We start from the raw sequence: 26720 nt of genomic DNA, 5'->3' as shown, positions 1-26720 counted from the left end.
ATGCTACTATCTGTGGGGTGACACGCAACCTCATCGACAACCGCAATCGCGTCATCACCAGCCTGGGGAGAAATTCTCATTCATGAATGTAAAACATTAGAATATGTTTTGACTCTCCTCAACTATTGAGCTCGAGAGCTCTCAAGCTATATTATGAGAATTTATGCACGCCTTGAGGTAGAAGTGTACAAAAACCAACGAAAAGCTCCCCAAAATTTTGTTATCCGATTTAGAAAACATTATATTTTCACCCGTTTTTCATGGAGTGGCGTAATACTCTGTTAAAAACGCGATATTAGCACTTGCAGTAGTCGCGAAAAATATTCCTTACTAGTGTTTTCCATATCACGGGTGAAACTTCCATGAAAAGCATATTTCACACTTATCGGTCGCGGAAACATATACTTTCTATAATTTACGTGGAGTATTACACCACTTCACAATTAACGAGCGAAACCCCAATATTATGAATGAGCACATTGCGAGGATCGAACCCGAGACCTCTCGCTTACTGACGGGAACCGCGTCCCCGCGACCACCGAACCTTCTGCAGACAGCCCTCTGATGGACATTCTCTTGTTTGCTGCCGCTACCGGTGCTGCTATCTGCAAAGAAAACTTTCCTTTTCGATCGACGAAAAAATTCCACGTGCGTTAGTGATTCTATAAAATCTCAAAAACATTCACAAATTTCGCGGAAAAATCTTAAAAATCACACAGTCAGAATATTCATGAGCTGAACTCCTCACCTTAGACCATGCAAGTAGTCTCGAGGCACCAACTGGGACTTTATCCAAACACCAATTTGCAATCCAGGTACCCATCGCGGTAGTAGTGGGAGTGGGAGTGACAGCAACAGTAATGAGAGAATTGCTATCAGATGGAAATGACATTCCAGTGACACAGCCCGAGGTCGACCATGGTGAACGCGGATTAGAAGGATGCTTGGAGGCAGCCTGAAATTGAGGAGGGAGAGGGAACTTTTATGCAACCAATACAGCGACAATTAATCTGGGGGATTTTATGCAACCAATACAGCTACAATTAATTTGGGGAATTTTATGCAACCAATACAGCTATAATAAAATTTGGGACATTTTATGCAACCAATACAGCTACAATTGATTTCGAAGATTTTATGCAACCAATACAGCTACAATGAATTCGAGACATCTTATGCAACCAATACAGCTACAATTAATTCTCTCAAAACTTCCAAACACCATACAAGATTTCTCTCACTTCCCCCCAACTACGAGATACCCTTTTCACTAGCATCTACGCACAGCGAAGATTTCTATGAAACTCACCTCAGATTCGCCAACATATTTTGGAGTGATATTAATAACGCGACGTTTCTTCACCACACCACTGGGAGTATGCAAATCGTATATCGTTACAATAGGAGTTTGCGGCGTACCAAGTTCTGGCCCTCTGAAATTGATCAATGAGGTTTCACTCGTTATTGTGAAGTTATGTAATACTTCTTGTAAATTAATACTTCTATAAGACGTGTATATTTCCACGACCGATAATACAGTTGTTTTCCGTCGAGTGAATTGTGAAATATGTTTTTCACATCACGGGTGGAAATCCAATAAGCAACAAAAATGGGAAACTACTATTTCTCATCCAACGAGATGAATGCAAATTCGTGTATACCACAACAACGGAGAAATGCAAATCAGCGTATCAAAATAGTTTCGAATTTCCGATTAAAATTTTCTTCTTTCTACTTTTCCGTGAAAATTTTTTCCAGACCCACCTTTCTTGTTGGCGATTGACGAGGAAGCTTTCTGCGACCGCTAAATATCTGTTCTCCGGACACAGTGCCAAACATGTCACTCCTGAATGAAATATTCCATTTTTACGTTAAATATCACGTGTTATATTTCACGTAAAGTTATGTGAAATATCACGTTGCATTCCTAATTTAACGATTTTTCAAGACAATTCAACTGGTACATAATTTTTCCACTCAATGCAAAAATTCGAATTGTGAAATCTCACCCAGTCAAAACAATCAACATTTATTTCGCACTCATTAGAGTTTCACCCGTATTACGTGAAGTGGTGTAATACTCCTTGTGGAAAACGCGATATGAAGTGAATTAAATATCATGATATCATACTTATTAATATTAATAATTATATAAAATGATACCATACATCAATAAAAGGGGTTATAATAATGCTATAGTACCTCAAGTTTTATATTACCTCATACATTTTTATTTATAATAGAGTTTCGCCCGCTTTACGTGAAGTGGCTTAGAACTCGGTAAAAACGGCGAAATCCGCGGTGATATGCAGTAGTCGTGGAATATGTTTTTCGTTAGTGTTTTTCATATCACTAGGGTGGTGAAACTCCAATATAGACATTTAAATATATATATAAATATCCTATATATATTGCCTATATATAGGCAATATATTTGCAATATTTGCCTGCCTATATATAAATTATATAGGCAATAATATAGTGAAGGTGGATAGTTATATAACATTATTATTCAATATCCATATCTATATAATAGTGATATCTGTATCAATAACATCATTAATAATAACAGATAATACACCGTGATCGGAAAACACCATAGGTGTTCTACGCGTTTTCCACCTGTGAATTTCGCGATGTGAATTATGAAATATGTTTTTCTTTATATCACTAGAAGGAAACTTCAATACTCACCAATAGAACCACTGTGATTTGGTAGAAGCTTTTGAGTGTTGGTCTCGGTATTATGAATAATCACGTAGTGAGCAGCCGCATATGCTACCGTAACTTCGTCTACGAAAATCGGATGATTGCGGACCTGCGAAAATATAATATATTCGTATTCCTGATGATATGCAGTGCTGGAGGAGGAATATATGTTGGCTTTACTCAGCTCAGTTCGGGAGTTTTATCATCAATCACGGAAACTTGAATACAAGTGTAAAGAAACCAATAAGAATTCCCTCAAATTTAATTACAATTTCCCATAATTTGCAATTGCATAATGGTCACCAACACATGTACTTAACGATGTGAATATTCCCCCCACACACATTCCATTTGAACTGCACCGAAATAGAGTCATACTTTAGTGAACTGTGAACATTGACGATATGTTGGTTTCCTTAGCTGCTGAGTTCCCAAAGCTACGTTGTGAAAATTTACACACGAATTGGGGTGAAAGTGCATGAAAAACCAACGAAAATTTTTGAAAAAAAAATCGAATTCTCTTATCGTCATCAGCACGTACATGTGCATATTCTCATGCTGCAGTGGAAAACAACTTAAATTTCATACACTCGTGAGGAACCTCCCGAGCTCAGCTGAGGGAAGCGAATATATATTCCTCCAACACTGCGACCTACCCTCGAATTAAACCCAAATATGTGTTTTGCCGTAACTTCCACTCCAACGAGGTCATCGTTGCGTTTCATATCACGGATGGGTTTGGTCGCTGATTGCATCCAAGAAAACGCAGGGAAAATACTGTTGTAACCAAGATAGAAGAAATTTACGAAAATATTCAGAGGAAAAATAGGAAATTTTATAATAAAATCAGCGCTTTTTGGCAAGTATTTTTGCTGTCTTGCATAATCCGAAAAAAACCATACCGCAAATTATTCAATTTTTTTGGCATTTTTTTGGTAGTTCGTATTTTTTTCGGAAAAAAATTTCCGAATAACTTTTCTTTCAACAACCTGATTGTCAACGACACATTAAATTCATAATAAGAAACCTATAGCAAACCAATCGCCGTCAGAATCCAAACCCAATCCGCATTCAAATCTGCAAAACCATACCGTAACTTCGTCATTTTTCCAACAGGGAAGAATTTTCGAGAAAAAAAATTCTTTTACCAATTAAATTGACAACACATAAAATTAATAATGAGAAACACATAACAAACCATAAGCCATCAGAATATCCTATCCGGACTCGCATAATCACGAATCCATACCGCAACTTCGTCACTTCTTCCACTAGCATATAGCGCCACAGCTCGTGCGCATTCATAAAACAACGGTAGTCCATTACCGTTGTAACCAGCACAGATAAGCACATCTCGTCGACCAGGAACAGGGCCCACCAGAGGTCGACCGTCAGGCGTTATGCAAAGATATTCATACCACTCTTCGCCCAAATCATTTGGCATATCTCCTATTGTATGCTCCCGAAGGTAGTTGTCGAGATTGGCTATATCTTCACCACCAATTAATATCCTTTGAGGCACCGGTCTTGATATATACAGAGTATCGTTTGCAGCAGCAAGAGTACACTCTAGCAGTCGAGGATCTTCATCTTCGCAAGGAACGGCTACGATTTGGCTGAGTTTTGGTATGAAATTACCAGCCAATTCGGGTAATAGCAATCCCGTAAAAGCGTTAGTGCAGACAATCACTGAATTCTTCGCTGTGAGTTGACGACCATCCTCGAGCACGATTGTGGGGGAATCTTTTGAGATACTCTTCACCACACTGTTGAACATGAAATGGACCTTATTTGTATCTAATGCGCGTGAACATAAGATATTCGCTAACTCGACTGGATTGACCGTTGCTGTGTTAGGCTGTAATATTCCACCGTAACCGTCCTGATTCGCTTTGAGATTTGCAAGGTGCCAACCAGCGTCACCCGTGAGGATCTGCACACCGTCCAACTTGGGAACGCTAGCAAGCTGGAGTTGTTCAACTGATTCTTCATACGAGCACGCCAATTCACAACTCCCTCGTATCTTTCTTGTACACACATCAGAAATCATTTCCGCGCCTTGCATTTCGAACCGTAACTTGTCGTGACCACCCTCACTAGCATGAGCATGACTACTAGGCCACACATGACCACCATTACGACCAGAAGCTCGCCAAGCTGTGCGGGGACCCGCTTCTACCACAAGGACGTTGTGACCAGCAGAACCGAGATGAAGGGCAGTAGCGATACCGGTCAAACCAGCTCCAATGACGAGATACGAATAAGATAACACTGACGCATCTTCGACCAGGGGGGGATTGACCAACTTCTTAGTGATCGTTTGCCAGTAGGACAACCCACCAGGTAAGTTACGGACAGAGTCGATCATGGTCCGAATCGATTATATGGGCGCGCGAGACTGTCAGATTCCGCGTCAGCTCGGACTAACTCATCTGAACTAGCTCCTTGTAAATCAGGTATTTCCTTCTTCTTTTTTGAGAAGATTAAATGTTCATCGTAAACTGGTTCTGGGATACGCTGAATTGGCTTGGCTTATCTCATAAAAACGCCAAGATCCTCTTTTTGGGCCTCGACAATGCGGGTAAGACCACTCTATTGCACATGCTCAAAGATGACAAGGTGGCCACTCATGTACCCACATTGCATCCTTGTTCTGAGGAGTTGCTTATCGGTAAAATAAGATTCCGCACTTTCGATTTGGGTGGTCATGAAACAGCGAGGAGAATCTGGAAAGATTACTATGCTACTGTTGACGGCATTATTTTTTTGGTTGATGCTGCCGACCGTACTAGATTCCCCGAGGCTGCTGAAGAGCTCAGACACCTCATGGAGAGCCCTGAGCTTCAGAACGTTCCTATTGTTGTTCTCGGTAACAAAATAGACGTCCGAACCGCGGCGAGTGAAGAAGAACTGCGACAGTCTTTGGGTTTGTACTCTCATACTACCTTTGGTAAGGACATCAATAAGCAGATGGTGAAGAACGCTCAGGAGGCAGGGATTAGACCTGTTGAGGTCTTCATGTGCTCTGTTGTGAAGAGGATGGGCTACGCTGAAGGTTTCAGGTGGTTGTCCGAGTTCTTGGATTGAGTGAAGGGGAAAAAGGTTTTCCCGAAGCGATTTATCTGTACTGTTTTCAACTAGTATACCTTTCAGTCGGTCTTGTTCTGGTTGGTTAATGGTGATTTCTCGGGTTAAAGAGGAGCTACGGGCTGCGCTGGTGCCTCACAGTGGGGTTTCTATCTGGCGTCACGTTGACTGAATAACGAATCGAAGTTTTTAGAACTTAGTTTGTCATTTTCGTTTGGTTTTCGGCCAATGATAGTGGAGAAGCATATGGCGCGCAACAGGTGAGCTTGACTATTAGAAGAGTTAGTCCCACTGTGAGAGGCGTCACAGTGGGACTGTGTCTATTACGACGTCATGGAGGCGGGTTTCGACGCCTCATATATTCGCGGACTTTGTTATGTACGCTCTTAATTCGGATTGAATCGTCATAATTTGAGGACTCAACGAAATTAGTTTCACAAGGCTGTGAGGGCGAGTAGCTCTGTGGCGCGTGACGTTGCTATGCTAGGAGACTATACCATTTAGAGATCTATCTGCCGAATGGGGCCGATATGCCAGAGGACTAACCCAATAAAAGATCCATTTGCCGAATGGGCCCGATATGCCAGAGGACTATACAATTGAGAGATCTATTTGTCGAATGGGCCCGATATGCCAAGGGACTAAACAATTGAGAGATCTATTTGCCGAATGGGGCCGATATGTCAGAGAACTAAATCATTAAGAGATCTGTTTGATGAATAGGGCCGATATGCTAGAGGACTAACCCAATAAGAGATCTATTTGCCGAATGGGCCCGATATGCCAGAGGACTATACAATTGAGAGATCTACTTGTCGAATGGGCCCGATATGCCAGGGGACTGAACAATTGAGAGATCTATTTGCCGAATGGGGCCGATATGCCAGAGGACTTCACCATAAAGAGGCATATCTGCCGAATGGTGCCAACATGCCAGAGGACCATATCACTCAGAAATCTATTCCTCGAGTGGAGGCGGATATGCCAGAAGACTATAGAGATCTATTTGCCGAATGTAGCCGATATGCCAGAGGACTATCCCAATAAGAGATCTATTTGCCGAATAGGGCCGATATGCCAGACGACTATACCATTAAGAGATCTTTTTGCCGAATGGGGCCGATATGCCAGACCTATTTGCCGATTGGGGCCGATATGCCAGAGAACTAAATCATTAAGAGATCTGTTTGATGAATAGGGCCGATATGCTAGAGGACTATGCAGTTGAGAGATCTATTTGCCGAATGGGGCCGATATGCCAGTGGACTACACCATAAAGAGGTCTATCTGCCGAATGGGGCCGATATGCCAGAGGACCACTCCATAAAGAGGTCTGTCTGCCGAATGGTGCCAACATGCCAGAGGACTATATCACTCAGATATATATTCCTCTAGTGAAGCCATTGTGAAAGCGGACTACCATTTAGAGATCTATCTGTCGAATAGGGCGGATATGCCAGAAGACTATGGCATTAGGATATCTATCTGCCGAGTGGGGCCGATATGCCAGAGGACTATACGATTAAGAGATCTATTTGCCGAATGATGTCGATATGCCAGAGGACTATACAATTGACTCAATTGAATTGAGAGATCTTTTTGTCGAATGGGCCCGATATGCCAGGGGACTAAACAATTGAAAGATCTAATTGCCGGATGGGGCGGATATGCCAGAGGACTTCACCATGAAGAGGCCTATCTGCCGAATGGTGCCAACATGCCAGAGGACCAAATCACTCAGAAATCTTTTTCTCGAGTGAAGCCACTGTGCAAGAGATCTATTCGTCGAATGGGACCGATATGCCAGAGGACTATCCCAATAAGAGATATATTTGCCGAATGGGCCCGATATGCCAGAGGACTATACAATTGAGAGATCTATTTGTCGAATGGGCCCGATATGCCAGAGGACTACTCCATAAAGAGGTTTATCTGCGGAATGGTGCCAACATGCCAGAGGACTATATCACTCAGAAATCTATTCCTGTAGTGAAGCCATTGTGCAAGCGGACTATACCCTTTAGAGATCTATCAGTCGAGTGGGGCGGATATGCCAGAAGACTATGGCATTAGAATATCTATCTGCAGAGTGGGGCCGATATGCCAGAGGACTATACCATCAAGAGATCTATTTGCCGAATGGGGCCGATATGCCAGAGGACTACACCATTAAGAGGTCTATCTGCCGAATGGTGGCAACATTCCAGAGGACTATATCACTCAGAAATCTATTCCTCGAGTGGAGGCGGATATGCCAGAAGACTATAGAGATCTATTTGCCGAATGGGGCCGATATGCCGGAGGACTATCCCAATAAGAGATCTATTTGCCGAATGGGGCCGATATGCCAGACGACTATAGCATTAAGAGATCTATTTGCCGAATGGGGCCGATATGCCAGACCTATTTGCCGAATGGGGCCGATATGCCAGAGAACTAAACCATTAAGAGATCTGTTTGATGAATGGGGCCGATATGCTACAGGACTATACAATTGAGAGATCTATTTGCCGAATGGGGCCGATATTCCAGTGGACTACACTATAAAGAGGTCTGTCTGCCGAATGGTGGCAACATTCTAGAGGACTATATCACTCAGAAATCTTTTTCTCGAGTGAAGCCACTGTGCAAGAGATCTATTTGTCGAATGGGGCGGATATGCCAGAAGACTATGCCATTAGGATATCTATCTGCCGAATGGGGCCGATATGCCGGAGAGCTATACCATTAAGAGATCTATTTGCCGAATGGGGCCGATATGCCAGAGGACTATACCATTAAGAGATCTATTTGCCGAATGGGGCCGATATGCCAGAAAACTATACCAGTAGGATAACTATTCGCCGAATGGGGTCGATACGCCAGAGAACTATACCATTTATAGATCAATCTTCCGGCAGGGTCCGCTATGCCAGAGATGTAATATTTCACACGTGCGCGAGTAGGGATATCGGTTCAGAGCGTGAACTCGCATGAGTCGTTCGTTTATCAGTGAATGAGGAAGTTAGCTCAGTAATAAGCTTATAATAAGGGCTCAACTGCATATCCATGTTGAGCTGAGTTGTTAAATAGCCTCATCAGCAGAATCGGCTCTACAATGACATCACCAGCGCAGTACTCACTACCTCATCTATTCTCGGCTCTCAAAACGCCAGAGGATTCAACGATGGCTGAGCGGAGACGCGTTCAGGAGCAGCTAGCCTCCCTAGAGTCAGCAATGGCTGATGAACTGTCTCAACGAGGACGTCTCGAGGCGAGCATAGAACGTTTATGTGATGCTAAAATTCGAACGGCGATGGATCGTATTGGAGATGCAATCGAGACAGAAATGTTCAGAGTGACCCGCCGAATGGAGGTGCGATCAAGATTACTAGAAAACCTGAGGATATCTTTTCAGACTGTTACAGAAGAGCGTCTTGATAAACTGTCCCGAATCGTCGTGGAAACGCAAAGGATTTGTAGTCAGCATGAAAAGCAGTTGGTTGCTCTAGCGGAGCGGAGTCGAGAGCTCAATTCTTTCGAATCTCGGTAGAACTCTTACTGTAGGAGTAATGTTAGATAACGTGTTGAAGTACCTCAGAGTCGAGCAGAGATTCGCTAGATTTGACGAGAAGTTGTTCGAACTCGAGAATGATAGACTGCGGTAATTTGAAGATATTACGGTACCGAAAAACTGACCAATTCCAGGAACGTCGCGACAGAGGTTTTCGACAGAAAGTTAGAGTCACTTCTGAAGGACATAAAGGAAAGGGAGGAATTAGCTCAGGCTGGACTACATAGGAAAATGAACATCATCGACGAGAGGATGCATCGGTAGTACTTCAATTGTCTGTTGTTGGCCCCTGATCGACCGTTAAAATAGATGACCAAATTGACAAAATACGAGTGAAATTTTCGCTCCTGACGATATTCATGAGTTATGGTAGTTTATAATCGCTTCATCGATGTTCTAACTCGTGGTAGCAATCGCCGGAAATCCCGATATCACGTAAACGTACGATTGACTCGATATGACTGTCTTACTATAAATTGCTGTGAGAGTCTGCTGATACTATCAACTTGCGAATTCCTGGGAGATTCAACCTGAGAAAAAACACGGTAGACGACGCCGAGTAGAAGATTAGTCATCCTAGACTGGAGACATCCACGGCCGTTTCCGCTTTGAGACAAGAAGTGATGGAAATACTAGAAGCATTGCGGAGGGAAATTGCCGCTCGAGACGAGTCGGACAGAGATGTAGTTGATGTGTTGACACATTATGCACGCCTGATGCAACACCAATTCGGATAAACTGATGTCTCGGTAATATGCTGTAGTGTTTAGTTTCAACCAGTAGAGCACCATGTGGGATAGGGGGACCCAATCATCGTGGTGTTTTGCGTAATATGCTTTCGTGGATCTCGGCAAATTTCGATGGGTTTCTGTGCACTCACAGCCAAGTTCATGTGTGCTTTTCTTAGGAAACTCCAGAGCTCAGCTAAGGAAAGCGAGCATATATCTCAACACTACTTCTACGAATCCTCCCTACTGAAGACCATGGCTCCTAACCCGAACAAGAAGATGATCAGAGTAGCTTGCAGCATCGACAATTCGGCCTTTTCCTGTTGACCTTTGCGGTCGAGAAACTTTGCATAGACGATCAGGTCATCTTTCTAACCTTTGTGATGATTACTAGTGTCTCCTCTATAGTATAGAGTCTATAACGCTTGGGTGTAGTGTTAGTATCAGCATGTGTTGGCAAGATTGGAGACCAGCTCTCCGAGAACTACTCATCTGCCTCCCATCAGATAATGGTCAACCCGTCGTTGTCCCTAATAACTACCCAGTCCTAGAGACTACCTAGTGGTCCCGTGACCAGCACTACTACTGTTTCAACTAGTGGTCCCGTGACCAGCACTACTAATGTTTCAACTAGTGGTCCCGTGACCAGCACTACTAATGTTTCAACTAGTGGTCCCGTGACCAGCACTACTACTGTTTCAACTAGTGGTCCTGTGACCAGCACTACTAATGTTTCAACTAGTGGTCCCGTGACCAGCACTACTAATGTTTCAACTAGTGGTCCCGTGACCAGCACTACTACTGTTTCAACTAGTGGTCCTGTGACCAGCACTACTAATGTTTCAACTAGTGGTCCTGTGACCAGCACTACTAATGTTTCAACTAGTGGTCCTGTGACCAGCACTACTAATGTTTCAACTAGTGGTCCTGTGACCAGCACTACTAATGTTTCAACTAGTGGTCCTGTGACCAGCACTACTAATGTTTCAACTAGTGGTCCTGTGACTAGCACTACTAATGTTTCAACTAGTGGTCCTGTGACTAGCACTACTACTGTTTCAACTAGTGGTCCTGGGACCAGCACTACTACTGTTTCAACTAGTGGTCCTGTGACTAGCACTACTACTGTTTCAACTAGTGGTCCTGTGACTAGCACTACTACTGTTTCAACTAGTGGTCCTGTGACTAGCACTACTACTGTTTCAACTAGTGGTCCTGGGACCAGCACTACTACTGTTTCAACTAGTGGTCCTGGGACCAGCACTACTACTGTTTCAACTAGTGGTCCTGTGACTAGCACTACTACTGTTTCAACTAGTGGTCCTGTGACTAGCACTACTACTGTTTCAACTAGTGGTCCTGGGACCAGCACTACTACTGTTTCAACTAGTGGTCCTGGGACCAGCACTACTACTGTTTCACCTAGTGGTCCTGTGACTAGCACTACTACTGTTTCAACTAGTGGTCCTGTGACTAGCACTACTACTGTTTCAACTAGTGGTCCTGGGACAAGCACTACTACTGTTTCAACTAGTGGTCCTGTGACTAGCACTACTACTGTTTCAACTAGTGGTCCTGTGACTAGCACTACTACTGTTTCAACTAGTGGTCCTGTGACTAGCACTACTACTGTTTCAACTAGTGGTCCTGTGACTAGCACTACTACTGTTTCAACTAGGGGTCCTGGGACCAGCACTACTACTGTTTCAACTAGTGGTCCTGTGACTAGCACTACTACTGTTTCAACTAGTGGTCCTGTGACTAGCACTACTACTGTTTCAACTAGTGGTCCTGTGACTAGCACTACTACTGTTTCAACTAGTGGTCCTGGGACCAGCACTACTACTGTTTCAACTAGTGGTCCTGGGACCAGCACTACTACTGTTTCAACTAGTGGTCCTGTGACTAGCACTACTACTGTTTCAACTAGTGGTCCTGGGACCAGCACTACTACTGTTTCAACTAGTGGTCCTGGGACCAGCACTACTACTGTTTCAACTAGTGGTCCTGTGACTAGCACTACTACTGCCAATAAGGGCTAACTAATAAGGCTTAACTAAATAACTAATAAGGGTTAACAAGTTAACACAAGTTAAATACAGATATGAAGGGCGCGTGACACAGTGCGCCTTTATGGCACACATGCGTATCATCCACGGCGCGTCCACCATCCTTATGAAGTGGCCAGTGCGAGCGAGTGTCGCCGCGGCATTACGAAAGCAGACGGCGTTAGCCGTTGGGGATCTATTTCAACCCAGCCCGCCAGTCCCGGGAGCAAGCATCGGTCGGTCGACCGTGCGCGGCGTCGCATTTCGTATTGAAATCGATTTCGCGTTGAAAGCAATGCCATTGTTTCTTCGATTTCCATTTTTTCGATAATTTTTCATTACGTCACGCGACTGGACCCAGACTCGATCACCGGTGGCGTTGCTATTCCGCACCGACGCTCGTTGAGATGTGGAAAGCACCCGTCTTGTTTAGGCGGCTCTCGTAGTGATCTTCTACTAGTAACGAAGTCTCTGTGCTGCTTGTGGCGAGCCCTCATTTCGGTTCTGGTCAACCTCAACCCCAGCAAACGTAGACTCCTCCCACGACATGTTTCGAAAGAGGCTGAGATTCTTCAGAGCTATTCTCAAAGAAGCGCATTTGACGTTGATTGGGTCAATGCTCGTTAGTAACGTTACAGTAACGAGTCGTTACTGTAACGTGAGGTGGCCTCACCCGTGATCATACTTATGACACTTGTCACCTACATCGCTCGATATAGCATAAAACCGTATATAGCGTATATGGAAGCGAGTGGTCTCCTACAATGAGAAGCGGGGAAAGTAGAGAGTGATTATAGGCTGTTGATTCTGCCTATCAACAAAATAGGCTGGTGTGTGCTAAGGATGACACTTACAATACGCAAGCATATACCCAATACCGCAATTATATCCAGTGTAGCGTTATCTCAATGGCCGATTCACTAACAAAGTCGAAATGTCATGTTTCCAGCATCTCAGAGGGTACAGTTGGAATCGAACTTACCAAACTGTACGGAATGGGAATGTACCGAAGAGAACTGGTCTGATATGCGCCAAAGGGAATCTATATTCTCGTATATAGTCGTGTTTAACCTACGAGCTCTCGATGCTTGAGACCTGATTTGCAAATTCGTTTAAGTGCGACTCTCTCGCGAAAATGAATCCGATTTCGCAGGAGGAAGATTGGTAGACCTGTGAAATAGTGATGCAACTGTTTCAGACATTAAAGAAGGCAGAATTCAACACAACCTATATGCTTCTACTTAGAATCTGATAACGAAAGGGTATGATACAGCAGGCATGCACATGGTAACAGCCTATAGAAAACAACGCTAGTAAGTAGCTAAACAGGCAGCATCAACGGAGAGAAACCCTATCAAACTCCAAAGCACCCGCTGAGGGGTATACGAGTATAGGCAGAGCTGGTCGAGGCTTGGTATCGGTTACTGCGAGAATGGCAAAGTGATGATAAATCGTCGTCCATTCTCGACCGTTGGGCAAAATTCTGCAGTTTAGAAATGAGGATTTACCCCGAAAATATAATGATGGGATTTTGTGGCGCGTGACAGATCCATAATAACAACAATTTTATGGCGCGCGCTACTTCAACGGCGCAGTTTCAATTCTTCCACTTGTCCGTCTCACTCAAGAAGTTAGAAATGGCGGACTCCAATGACCGTCTTAAAGTTGATGAGTTAATGAGCAGTAGATGGTCTAATGCTCCAGCGGAGGAGGGACCGGTAAGCAGTTTATTCCCATTGTTGGTTTGATAGCTGGTTCGATGTTGGTCTTTTCCCTTACCGAATTAGAAAGTGTATCGTGAGTTGCAGCTCTGCACTGTCTGTCTGTAGCTGAGCTCGGGAGTCGATATGCGAATTAGGGTAGAAGTGTACAGAAACCAAAAAGACGTTCTCAAAATCTCCTCAGAATTTTCATATTGTCAACAACACATGTAGTTGGCCATGTGCGCAAGTGATTGATTGGTAGCAGTTTTATGATGGTGTAGACAAACTCACTTTCATTAGAAATATATGGCTTTACCAAAATTGCGTTCCTATTTTATTTATTATCTCCCATCATCACAGCGAAAAATTTCCCCTCGTACTAATGATTTTAATACCATCTTTACGTCTAATCGTATTGATCGATATATCAGTGCTTCCAGGTGGTTATTCAACAAGCGCAGACGAACAGTACCTTACCAGTAGTCAGTACAGCACAAGTGGCTCCTATCAGCGTGTCACCATCGGTAAGAGCTTGATATACAATTTATGTTCTATACCGTAATTTGAGGACATCTTACACGCAGTTAACTGGGATTTCTCATCCTTGCTCGTCTTGTGTCTTATTAGAATGAATTCAAATATCTCAACTTTGCATGCATCCTCCTGGTGGACCCAAAATGTATCTTACGCGCAGTAACCTAAGATATTTCTCAGGTGTACGCGGCGAACACTCCGTTGGAAAACGGTAAAGAAGTCTCTCGTGCTGATGTTGGTCTCGCTAAACGTCATCTTATGGTGTAATAAATGGGGGAAATTGGAAATAATATAGAGCTGGTGTCTATGTGTGGCCGAATGTTGAGACTATTTCCGATGTATGTGTTGGAATATTTGCGGCTGGTTTGGTATTAAGAATATCGCCGCACTCAGAGGACTCAGGTCATCACCTTATTGATACAACCATATTTTTGCTGTTTTCTTATTCACTTTTTGCGGCAGGCCGATTTGTAGACGCAAGGGTTGATGAATTTTGTCTCAGAACATCGTGTACGGTACGAGATCGTGAAAAGGATACATACGCGTGGCGGTCGATTTGGGGGACCTCTCGTGCTGATATGGTAGGGCGTGAATAGTTTGGATCTGTCTTTTCAACAGCATTTTTTCAGGGAGAATTCGGTGTTGGAATTCAACTTTACTTTGATTTTCTATTATATCTCGGCATTGTTTTACTGGTAAGGAAAAAAGTAAATTTTTCCGTTTTCGGAGATTCCGAGTTTCAGGTGATGGCGTTTATGGCGACGCCTTTATTGCATAAGTCGGCTCAGGGAGACCTGGCTGGAGTTGGGGCGAATTTGATGCTAAAAACTTCGATTGGAAATATCGGGGAGTGTGGGAGATTCGGCGAGTTATGTGCTGATGTTACTTACGTAAGTGATATGATGGGAAAAATTGCTGAGGAAATTTGTGGGAAATTTTAGGTCCCATACAGAAAGTTGAATCCTGGATCGGAAGTGTTATTGCGAGATAGAACGCCCTTGTATGGAGGATTGGATGCATGTAACGGAGGAATTTTGTGGCGCGCGGGAAGTTTATGCAACTTTTTCAGCGGCAATTGGATTATTGCTTATCTTTGCGGTAGTGTTTAATATTATCCACATCAAAAAAGTTGTGAAAGTAGGAAAGATGAGGGAAAATTATCGATTATTTTTCCGCTGTTTTAGCAACAAAGAAAGAACAACACAACTCCTAGTGATTATGCAATTCACGTTATGGGTTTGCCCAGACAGTTGGGGAATAGTCCGGAAGAACATCACCGATATGCTGACAAATTGAAGGAGCACTTTGAAAGGTGGGTTGAAGGAAGGATCAACTCTGTCGATATGGAAATGCGGCTGCCTATGATGGAGTCATGAAAAACACTTGTGAAAAATATTTCACGACCACGCATTTTCACAGAGTATTACGCCACTTCACGTAGAACGGGTCGTGAAACTACTCCAATACTGAAAGCATGTGAAAACGTTCGATTCGATATGGTCATCTACATGTGTTGGTGATAATATAGAAATTCTGAGATTTTGGGGAGGATGCTCATTGGTTTTTGTACACTTGTGTGTACATTTTCATAATATAGCGAGAAAACTTTTGAGCTGAGCAGCTGAGGGAGTCCGACGCCAGTGTCCCGTTACCTTAGGTTGGTGGGCGACATGCCTGCCGAAGAACTAGCTGGGCGGGATCCGAATCAGCCTGTTGTTTGCGAGGTTGCATTAGCACGAGATTACCAAGGTGCGGTACGCAACTTCTTGGGACAGGTCGGAATAGGAAACCCTTCATCACAGAAATGTTTTTAATGGTTTATACTGTCAGGGTAAACTGTACGTCCGGAAATACGAGTTGGAAGCTCAAATGTCGGCGTTGCAGAGTCGAGGGAAAATTGTAAGAGGTGTGTAGCAATGTGTGTACCGTCAAGCTCACTAGCAACGCTAGTCCACTTAGAGTGGGGTATAACATATGTACCACCTGTGCGTGCGTGCAATACCGAACAGCTATGGATAATCGATCAGTACTGCGCAAGATACTGTGCGCACACGACTACGCACAACAAAGGGTACTTAAGAATCACAAACTGTGGCAAACCACTCTATCAGAGCATTCGCCCTCCTGCCACAGAATGAAGAACTATAAAATTAAGCGAATAACTAGGACAAACCAGCTATCACGTACTCACTGCGGACTATCACGAGTCATGCGGCGCATGGCTCGCCTCAGGTCCTGCACATCAACTTCACCAGGCTTGCAGTGAGTCAGTCTCGAAACATGGACAACTTTGACTTCTTTATCACAAATAATCTTAGCCTTTCGAAATAGGCCGTAATCATCGTTAGGAGAAGTCGTCACCAAACCACGCGAGCTGCTGATGAATCCCAGGACTCTCCATCGCTTCTCGCTGAATGGCATATCCATAGTCTTAGTAATAATCTTATCATACTTATTCACTTGACGCATCCTCACTATGGCGCCAGGGAATAATTCATGATATGTACACGACTCGAGCTTTCTCTCAGCATCAGCGACGCACTTGGCAATCAATCGCTGCCATTCAACGTCGGTAGACTCGAGTTTCATCATCTCAGCAGGAATACGCTGGGTAACACTGTGGACCGTGTTATTGTAAGCTCTCATGACCTTGGCAACCGCCGACGCGATATCGAGCTCATTGTCATCCGCCATGACCGACCTTGTCCACATACGCACCGTGCGGTGCAGAGACTCCACCATACCGTTCGACTGACTTGACCTAGGCGCCGTAAAGACACGGGACACTCCAGGTAAGTCACAACTCAGAAAACCGGTCTGGTTGTCGGTCAGTAGAATCTTCGGTCTTTTGCCAAGAATCCGCCAGGATGCCTCAAACGCATCACGAATATGATCAGCGTCCTCGCCCTCCAGCTCGATGAGACAGGCAAACCGACAGACAGCGCATTGTTGACTCAGGTACGCCTTGGGCAAGTAAACAATATCAGCACTCACAACCGAGAATGGCTCAGCTTCAGAGAGGACAGATGAGCTGAATAGACTTATATCATGTTTGATGATGAGTGGCTGAGTACGCCTGTTGCAGATATCACATTTCTGCAACCACGCGGCGGTTTGGTCAATGATACCAGGAAACCACGCTATACTAGTAATAGCCTCAAAGGTTCGCCGCTGGCCCACATGGCACAACAATCCATGTACTGAATGAATGAGCTCTACTCTCATACCCTCGGGAATAACAGGAACACATACTTCCTTACCCTGGTATGGAGCAATGTACCGCCGCCGTAGGATGTCATACTCATCGATCTCGAGTTCTCGGTAGACTTGTTGTAAGTCTAGCTCAACATCTTCAGGTAACAACCGACCATGTTTCAAGGCCCGCCTGGCCTTGAACAGCTCATCATCATCATATTGCCCTTCAACGACTTCACCTAGGTTCAAGAACATCTCATCGTTCAACAAAGGCTCATTGATGGCAGCACCAGCGCACAATGACAGGTCGGCCTCAATATCCATGCTATTATTATCATAGCAAATAGAGTCGATAAGAGAGGTATATTTACTGTCTAATCTACTTAGGATATCACTAGGATTTTGATCAGATGCAACACGGCATACAGTGAAGGACTTGAACGGCTCAGTGATATCAACAATGGCTTGAAGACGACGGCCTACAATGGTAGTCGATAAGCCTCCACGTTTCACCGTTTGGCCACTTTGATAACGCTCTATCCAACTCCTAACGCATTCATTATCAACATGTAGATAAACCGCTCCCGCGATAAACGGGGCTGCCCAAGCTAATGCTCGGGTTGCGGCACACAGTTCAGTCACATTAATGTGCCGCAGAACACCACGCCGATCTAGTAGCCAAGCAGCATCACGGACAAGCACGATCTTTCCATCGTCACGCTCGTAGGAAAGAGTAGCTCCCATAGCCACTGAACTCGCATCAGCATGAATATGCCATGCCTTGGCATCACTTGGGCGGGGACAGTACCATATGCCGCGAGCTGGATCCCCTTCAGAGTTGAACTTCTGTTGAATATAGTGAGCAAGATCCAGGTAAACCGCATCCACCGGTTTATCCCAAGCTAAAGCACTGATCACTCGTAATAGCATACTTACATGAGGTCGTAACCAGCTTGCTACTGGGACCAAGGCAGTCAACTTACCACACCAACCAGCCAGTTCTCTTTTGGTAACCACCTCATCTCCATCAAGATTGATCTCTAGAGACAGATCCTCTCTACGAGCCCATGATATCTCACCACCATCGTTATGGAGACTCAGCCCAAGCACACGACTGTTATTAGCCCCAATGATAATCGTGGGCTTGCAATACATACGCCCATTACCCAATGCGTCTCGAACAGCCGTCACACATGGTGGATCTTCGAGAAGCTGTCCATTTTGATTCACAGCGATAACCACATTAGGGTCAGACTCCTCGATGACCACATCGTCGAGGTATGATGAAATTGGGTAGGGGACTTTCATCAGCAACCATCTGATGGCCGACGTGGCTACCTTCGGCGCAATACATACTCCGAATCCCATAACCACCATGGTGAAGATCTCACCGTTAATCATGACACACAGATATGGCCACAGACTCTCACACATGCGTATACAATAATAGCATTTAATGACATCGAGAGTATAACCACGCCGAACCGAACGCCACTGATGTAAGGTATCAACACAGTTTACGATGTCCCGTACTGGCTCACTCACCAGGTGCTTATTGAGAGCTCTAAAATCTAAGCACATACGGAGTGGAGTAGAAGGCTTATGGGGTTGAGCCACTAGTACCCATGGGAGAATATTACGAACCCTGCCAGCATAAGGTTTCACCCAGCCGTTAGTTATTAACTTATCAGTCTCAGCACGCAAGTTAAGCTCCTCTTGTGCGGTGAGTTTCGGGTTGTAGTCACCTCTGTTAGCCTTGTAGAACGTACCAGGAGGGTCACCTCCACGCCATATCCATCGGCAAGTAAACTGTGGTTCATCGGAACGTTTAGAGAGTACAAAGTCGATGCTGATAATCTCAACGGTGCCATTTGGGTATTCTAGCACGCGTACTCCTGGAATGTCTGGCAAGTTGTACGCCTGTACATCTTCGTCGATGCCACGAGCAGCGGCAGCAGTGACCGCTATGCGGCCACCTTCATCCCAGGTCATACCCTGGCAGTAGAGAGACGCAAAATCAGCTCCCAGTACTAGAGACCCAAATACCATTTTATCAACAACATAACAAGTATGAACCACCTTAACCCATCCATCTTTAGCTAGATACATAACCGGAAGATCCACCTGACCTGTTGTCGTTAGGACACCAACCGCATCCATCATTTTGAGCCGTACAGGGGAAACCTCGTGATGAACTGTAAGACCCAAAGATGAAACAAACTTGGATGATACTAATGAATAGTCAGCCCCTGTGTCAACATCAACGGCATGTTCATGACCGTTGAACTTACAGAGTAAGTGTGGGCGTTTTACATATGCAGAACAACCCCGCCCATCGGCTGCTCTGCCTGCACAAAATCCTTCTCAATAGCAGCACCGGCCTTGCTCTGTTTGTTTTTGCAATCCCTTGCAATGTGACCATACTTTTGACAAGCATAGCATCGGGGTCCTTTGCCCTTTCCCTTGCCTTTGGGCTTCGAGGTAGGACGTGTCGCTCCGCGCTCTCGACACTCTGCAGCAATATGGCCGGTTGCCTTACAGATATAACAGTATTGACCACCAGTGACAGCACCCGCAGCAAGCTTCTTCTCACCAGAGTAAGTCTTCAGCTGAGCTCGAGCCTTAGCAACAACATCAGCCAAAGGCAACTGGCGCCCATCCTCCTCGAACACCCGGATGGCCTTCTGCACGTCTTCGGGCAGGGTGGCAATCAGGCTTTCACGAAGGATGTTCTCAGCAGCCACTGTGGTAGTAACCCCTAGCACTCTAAGGTAGCGGCGGAATTCAGCTAATACACCATCAACACTATCTTCCTTGTGCCACTCACGGCGAGTCAGACGCTTCCACGCCTCGTGAGTTTTGAGCGAGTACGCTCTATCCAGGGCCCTAACCACATGAGCATAGGCACCAGCTGGATCGCCCTCAACTTCCTCCAGGGCTTGCCTAGCGATCTCTTTGGCCGAGCCCTTCATAAAAAGTACGATATATTGTGACTTTTGCTTAATAGTCCACTTAGAAGCCTCGGCCACCGTCTCGAACTCCTGCAGCCAAAGAGCGAAGTCGTTTTCACCACCAGAATAGGGTTCCAATACAGATTCGAGCTTGAACGGCATGTTGGTCCTGGGTCTGGGCACCAGATGTAGCAATGTGTGTACCGTCAAGCTCACTAGCAACGCTAGTCCACTTAGAGTGGGGTATAACATATGTACCACCTGTGCGTGCGTGCAATACCGAACAGCTATGGATAATCGATCAGTACTGCGCAAGATACTGTGCGCACACGACTACGCACAACAAAGGGTACTTAAGAATCACAAACTGTGGCAAACCACTCTATCAGAGCAAGGTGTTTTTTATAAGTGCCGTTGGGGTAGATAGTGGTTGCTATCAGTTGGTAGTGAGCGGAGTTGAATTGCAGTCGGTGTGGTTGCGTAGATTTATTTGTAGTCGGTATAGTTGCATAAATTGAATGCTAGTCGGTGTGGTTGCATGGATTCAATTGTAGTCGGTGTAGTTGCATAAATTCAATTGTAGTCGGTGTAGTTGCATAGATTCAATTGTAGTCGGTGTAGTTGCATATACTCAGCATACGATAAACTATGAAAGTGACCACAAGTTGAGTAATTCACACGATTTAACTCTACCGTTTTTTCTGGATCAGAAAAAAGCGCGAAAACTTGAGAAGCAAATATCCACTGTTAACGTACAGTTAGAAAAGCTGGAGAAGAATGTGAAATCCCAGAAGGATAAACTCGACGTGGATCGAGATGTAAGGTCACTACTGATGATTATGGAATCGATGAAAATTTCATCCTCCTCAGGTGTGCCAAGCACATGTGATATTCAATGAGGAATCCTACAAGAAGTTCGTCCTTCATCGCTATCGGTTCTCCGGATCCTTTTTGTGGCGTCTGGTGAGTATTAATATGAGCTCAGTGCTGGAGCTTGTAGAGAAATACATATTCGAATTTCCACCGCTTACTCACGCCTTCGTCTGGCGTGGTCTGTGCGTCCTCAAGTTTGGGTCATCAGCTGAATTCGTTCGACAGGAATTATGGTGTTGATCGCGAGGGAAAACGTTTTACATCGTTCGTACTTCATGGGTAATTTGTTCCGAATTCGGGATTTTTATCCCGAGTCGTATTTTGATGTGTTTTCAGTGTCAATCTCGAGCCCTGCGTTTTGAAGGACGTGCTTTAACTGTAAAGCAAGCGTATGAGCCCAGCAACATTTACTGCGAAAATCTGGATTTCGATCCGAAGAAGGTGACGAGGAGGAGAGCGTTCACTTGTTGTATCAGCTTTTTCCTGCTCATCATTTCGTGCATATTGTTGGTGATTGCGAAAAGTAAGTTGGAGAGTGTCTTAGGTTCGGAGATAGGAAATTGGTTGTTCAGTTGCTGGCATACCGCGGGAAGCAGCGGTGGTGGGGAATAAGGACATTTGGATTATTGGAAATTACAGTCGACCTGAGGGAGATGGTTGTTTTGAGATATGCGATGTGCAAATGTTCGCTGATGACGCGTGCCAAGATAACTTGTTCGGCTCAATTGGCGTGGAAAAGGTAGGCTGTGGTTGTTGTTGATGAGACAGCTTTAGAGAGCTTGATGACTTGAATATCATCCTCATCTCTTATAGTGGTGTTATTACTTTATAATAAAACTGTAATCATATCAGATAGTAGCGCTCTACGATTGCTTACCACTGTAGCAATAAGCTGTTAGGCTTTTTTCCCAGGGCATTTTTAAGGCAACACGAAACATTGATTTTTCGTGTGTGCTGGAAGAGAAAGAGGACTTGAATGAGGTTCAATATGCTCTTATCAAGTTAGTAAAACTGAATTCGAAAAGTTGTGGTATGCCGTTAGAGGATGTTGGGCGTCAGTGTGGGGAACGGATATAGCACGATGCCTGTACGCGGTGATAAATTCGTAAATTGTTCGTAAGCCGTTGCTCACTGATTTGATACTTGCCGTGCCACGCCCAACTGTCATCACAACTTTGCATGCAATAGGTGGATGGCTTATGGCGTACTGTTTAGATATTCGATTCAACGGGGGAGATAAAAGTTATGAATCCGATGACTCACGAGGCAGTAGATGGAGTTGGTTTTAATATGCTCACGAACACTGTCAACAACTTGTCTGTTTGCAGCAGTGCGAATTGGATACCGCGAACATGTGGGTTTGGGGATAACGAGGCTTGCTGCATTTCTCTCACTGAGCTTTGTTGAAATCGACTGTCATTTTCAATGACAGTGTTATCATTCAATTTCATTTGCGCTCTCCCATATTGACAGAGCATTGAAGTTTCCACTTGAATGCTGTAATTCCGGCGAGAAATTTGGGCTATTGCCACTTAGAAACTTTCTTCTGCGTAGGCGTTGAGCCTGATGAACGAAGTGATACTGCACGACGTAGCCTCTCACTGGAAAGCCACAGGAGGCCAGCGTTGCCACATTCGTTGAAGAGACGAGTTCAAGGAACAACTAGAGAGCAAACGCAAGAATCATCAACTGCTAGTGCTACGTCGGCACCGTATAGTTCGAATACCGCTCTTCCGCCAACTTCGGCTGATGTTGCGTACACAACTTCAGAGCCAGCGAACAGTGGAACTGATGAGCAAGTTTTTGTGAAGCACGTGATTTTCCGAGTATCGGGTCGAATTGACGGGCTCGTTGTGAAGGATGCTATACAGCGAGGATTGGGCTCATATGTTCACATCGAATCGACCTTGACGGAAACGTCCCAGACTACCTACTCTGGATCTTGGGCAGGAGATCACACGATTTGTGATGAGAAAAGTTTGGCTAACTCCATCACTAGTCTTAAACGTGGTGCCGCGCCAAAGTTCGCGAAGAACCCGCTAGCTGATATCAAATTCGTCGCCTGTGGAACGACTGAGGCGATTGAATGCGGCTTGAGACGCCTTAGTGTCGCGGTTGAGCTCATAGGAGCATCTCGAGTAATGTACGGAGGAATTGAGAAGATTGTGGTAGAGAGTGGTGTAGTTGACGGTTGCCCATCCATAGGGGTTATCGAAAGCAACTCAGAGGAACCACCTCCGGATACCATTGAACCAACGATGAGCCCGACAGTGGCACCATCCCCTACTACTGGTCAAAACCAGATTATGATCCTTGCCTTTGTGTTGAGAGGCGCGATGGACCAGCTTGCTATAAGAGATGTTTTGATAAGAGTTTTCGGCCCGTATGTGCAGATGAAAACGGCGCATATGGTCGGCCAGGCTCCAGAGGGAATGACAACTGAAGGAGAATATGATAGTGTGCTGACGACGACTGATCTGAGCAACTTTGAGTGTGGCAGGGAAGATTTGTGGACTTCCCTGAAATCACTCGGGTTTCCGTCAGCCTCGTATGAGATGGCTGAAATACGCGTTGACGCGTGCGGTCCGGACGTGATCATGCAATGCGTCGCTGAGCAGCTAGATGTTGCTAGTGGCAGCGTGAGCGGTGAAGGAGGTATCGAGAAACTTACTATGGAGATGGCACTGAGTGACGGCTGCGATACTAGCACTGTTGTCACTGAACAACCTAGTGGAGTGATCAAACATGTACAGTTCGAGATGGGAGGGTATCTGGATCAGGCTGCTGTGAAGGAAGCCTTGGCGCTGGGTTTGGGACCATCAGTGTGGATGCGAGCTGTGGCGGTTGAAGGTGCAGCTGTGCAAGCGGCCTTTGAAGAGCCTTTCTTGGTCGAGGAAGGAAGCTCTCCTGATGGTACGTCGTCGTCGCCTTGCTCGACGGACTCGCTTAGTAGAGCGATGAAGGAAATTAGCATCGGCAGTGAAAGTGAGTTCAAGAGTAAAAATAGTTGGATTGTTGTGAGGGTATATGCATGTACCGCTATGGAAGAGGTGGAATGTCTGATGAACCGCGTACGGCAAGCCAGGGACCTTGTCACTGCTTCTGGTAGCAATCTTTATGGCGGAGTTGCTACTATGACGTTGAGTGATGGTGTCAATGATGGCTGTCCGAGTGATCTGCCGGAGGTCACTCATGCTCCTGTGATCGACGTCTCTACTGAGGCACCGCAAACTGTTGATAGTATCAGCAGTGTGACAATGGCTATTGGAGGAGTTTGGGAAGAGCAAACTGTGAGGAATCTCCTACAGAAGGCATTTGGCGAGGACGTGGTCCTCGGAGATATTTCTGCTATCAGCGACAGTGGATCGACGTATTCCGCCACAGAAATTACTCTATCTGATGACGCATCTTGTGACCGCACAGTTCTTGTAGAGCTTTTACAGCAATTGCCCAAGGTGAATGTTGATAGTGCCAAGAGTCGTAGAGCAGAAGTCACCGTATGCGGCGAGACGAAGAACATTAAGTGTATCAGGCAAATGCTAGTACAAGCGCGGCAGTTCACGAAGAGTCTTTCGGGGACCTACTATGGTGGCCTTACATCGATTGAGCCGTGGAGTAGTGTGACGGACGGATGCCCTATGCTCGATGGGAATCTTACGGCGCAGCCGGAAGAAAGTGATGAAGGCAGCGGTGATACTACGAGTGTGGTTCCACAACAAGATGGCGGACGAGTGGTACTTATTAAAGGCTATTATTTAGATGATGAAATGACTGCAGTTTTCAAGACCGCTCTGAGTAATGTGCGTATGGGCGTCGAGATGAACAGCTCGACTATTACTGCTGAGCGCAGTAGTTTCCCGACCGAGAATGATTCTGATGGCGAACTCCCACGTCGAGTTGCAGAGGTCGATTGTGATGTAACAGCTTTGGCTGTGGCGCTCAAGAGTCTGACTCTTGTTTCGGAGGGGACGATATCTACCCAAAGGCCGTACAAGGATACTAGAATCATAATCTGTGGTTCAGCCGCGCAGTTAGAGTGCGCAGCGAATAAGGTCGGGCAAGCTCAGGCGTTGATGCGCGATCAGGGTACGCAACTTTATGGAGGGTTGACTGAGCTTGGTTTCGACGGTGACAGTTTACCTGTGTGCCCGTTGGACGAGGTAATCGACTATCAGCCGAGCGCTACTTTGACATCGCGAAGCGTAGAGTTCGTGATTGAGGGGTATTTTCAAGTGCAAGGCATCGCCAAGAATCTCAGGGATGCGATGGGCGAGTCGGTCCAGGACGTGTTCCTGGTGGAAATTCAGCGCTCTGAAAGTCCTACGACCGAGCCTGGTGAAATGGTAACAACTGGAACTCCACCGATGGTGACTACACAAGCGGTTCCATTGGAAGAGACTTCAGTCACAACTCCGCCGCCAAATCGCCGAAGCCTACAAGACACAAGCTCGAAGTTCGTGTGTGGTACCAACAACTTGGCGGATGCGATAAGAGGTCTGGCAAGGCAAAACGAGACGACCATCACTCAGGCGAAGGTGAAGTTGACGCTGAGGGCTTGCGCGAGGCCAGCAAGAATAGACTGTATCGTTGACCAGATCGGAACTGCGTCAGCCGTGGTAGACTCTGCGGGCGAGCAACTTTATGGTGGCATTCAGTCAATACAGACGGACGGGGTCATTGCTAAGCGTTGTGATACGACAGATCGTATTGATACGACTGGTGCTACTACGGTGTCGATTTCAGCAACCAACTGTTTGGCAACGCAAACGGCGTGCGAGAGCGATCCCGATAGACGCTGTTATGATTCATCCCAGCGTTGTGATAGACAGTGGCTGTGTCCTAATGGTGACGATGAGATGGGGTGTAGCTATCAATGCTTGAACAATGAAGTGAGGTGTCCAGCTACGGGTCTCTGCATCCCTAAGGACCTAAGAAAAGGCGGCTGTCAGGAGTGCGCTGATGAGGCGTATGTCAATGACGACACGTGCGTGTTTTTGAAAGAGGCGAAAGATGCCTTGCTAAACCTGCCTGTGTGTGAGATTAACGTCGTGGAAAATATCTTTTTCGAGCGGTACGGAGCGAACTGCACTTTCGAGATTGACCCGTGTTGTGTCACGGAAGCAATATCAGCGGATGAAGATGCATCTAGCGCACTTGAGTGCGATGGTTCGACGTACAGGCCGGACCTGATATCATCCGGGCAGTCCTTGTTGTCGTGGGTGACAGACTACTGTGACAATTTCCAGAGGATGCAGAATGCTCAAGCGTGCACAATCAACGAAGTGGAGGTTTTACGGTATTCGTCTCTGCGGTGTGAGACGTTCCTCCTAACGGGATCC

The 26720-nt window shown here is 45.5% G+C and overlaps 8 protein-coding genes across 8 annotated transcripts in view; 4 read left to right on the top strand and 4 right to left on the bottom strand.

The window, feature by feature from the left end:
- Positions 1-3464, bottom strand: part of Pmar_PMAR015600 (hypothetical protein) — a gene marked incomplete at both ends in the record, with an annotated part of 4564 nt that extends 1100 nt beyond the window's left edge. The window contains 5 exons of the mRNA XM_002780051.1: positions 513-605; positions 749-872; positions 1765-1846; positions 2695-2818; positions 3366-3464. Of these exons, the coding sequence (XP_002780097.1) occupies positions 513-605; positions 749-872; positions 1765-1846; positions 2695-2818; positions 3366-3464 (522 nt within the window). The remainder of the gene's footprint in view (positions 1-512; positions 606-748; positions 873-1764; positions 1847-2694; positions 2819-3365) is intronic.
- Positions 3465-3916: 452 nt separating this feature from the next.
- On the bottom strand, positions 3917-5077 carry Pmar_PMAR015599 (glycine oxidase, putative; the record flags this gene model as incomplete). Its single annotated transcript, XM_002780050.1, has 1 exon — positions 3917-5077. The coding sequence occupies one exon, from the start codon at positions 5075-5077 to the stop codon at positions 3917-3919; it is 1161 nt and encodes a 386-aa protein (XP_002780096.1).
- Positions 5078-5185: 108 nt separating this feature from the next.
- Positions 5186-5861, top strand: Pmar_PMAR015598 (small GTP-binding protein sar1, putative). Its single transcript, XM_002780049.1, has one exon. It carries the CDS (start codon positions 5197-5199, stop codon positions 5794-5796), a length of 600 nt encoding a protein of 199 aa, XP_002780095.1. The 5' UTR covers positions 5186-5196; the 3' UTR covers positions 5797-5861.
- Positions 5862-13762: 7901 nt separating this feature from the next.
- Positions 13763-16276, top strand: Pmar_PMAR015597 (hypothetical protein; the record flags this gene model as incomplete). The annotated part of the gene is made up of 7 exons (XM_002780048.1): positions 13763-13843; positions 14260-14352; positions 14543-14625; positions 14865-14943; positions 15547-15674; positions 16020-16137; positions 16193-16276. The coding sequence occupies 7 exons, from the start codon at positions 13763-13765 to the stop codon at positions 16274-16276; spliced, it is 666 nt and encodes a 221-aa protein (XP_002780094.1).
- Positions 16277-16549: 273 nt separating this feature from the next.
- On the bottom strand, positions 16550-19717 carry Pmar_PMAR015596 (gag/pol/env polyprotein, putative; the record flags this gene model as incomplete). Its single annotated transcript, XM_002780047.1, has 1 exon — positions 16550-19717. The coding sequence occupies one exon, from the start codon at positions 19715-19717 to the stop codon at positions 16550-16552; it is 3168 nt and encodes a 1055-aa protein (XP_002780093.1).
- A 149-nt stretch (positions 19718-19866) lies between these two features.
- Pmar_PMAR015595 (hypothetical protein) lies at positions 19867-20670 on the bottom strand (the record flags this gene model as incomplete). Its single annotated transcript, XM_002780046.1, has 1 exon — positions 19867-20670. One exon carries the CDS (start codon positions 20668-20670, stop codon positions 19867-19869), a length of 804 nt encoding a protein of 267 aa, XP_002780092.1.
- Positions 20671-21156: 486 nt separating this feature from the next.
- Positions 21157-22266, top strand: Pmar_PMAR015594 (hypothetical protein; the record flags this gene model as incomplete). Its single annotated transcript, XM_002780045.1, has 6 exons — positions 21157-21162; positions 21219-21326; positions 21379-21471; positions 21718-21822; positions 22049-22120; positions 22234-22266. The coding sequence occupies 6 exons, from the start codon at positions 21157-21159 to the stop codon at positions 22264-22266; spliced, it is 417 nt and encodes a 138-aa protein (XP_002780091.1).
- A 1670-nt stretch (positions 22267-23936) lies between these two features.
- Pmar_PMAR015593 (hypothetical protein) lies at positions 23937-26712 on the top strand (the record flags this gene model as incomplete). The annotated part of the gene is made up of 2 exons (XM_002780044.1): positions 23937-26452; positions 26628-26712. 2 exons carry the CDS (start codon positions 23937-23939, stop codon positions 26710-26712), a joined length of 2601 nt encoding a protein of 866 aa, XP_002780090.1.
- Between the last annotated feature and the right edge of the window lie 8 nt (positions 26713-26720).

This window comes from Perkinsus marinus (genome assembly GCF_000006405.1).
Source record: "Perkinsus marinus ATCC 50983 genomic scaffold scf_1104296944684, whole genome shotgun sequence".
NCBI lineage: Eukaryota > Perkinsozoa > Perkinsida > Perkinsidae > Perkinsus > Perkinsus marinus.
The sequence above is the reverse complement of the archived record's forward strand: the minus strand, read 5'-3'. Positions and strand labels throughout refer to the sequence as shown.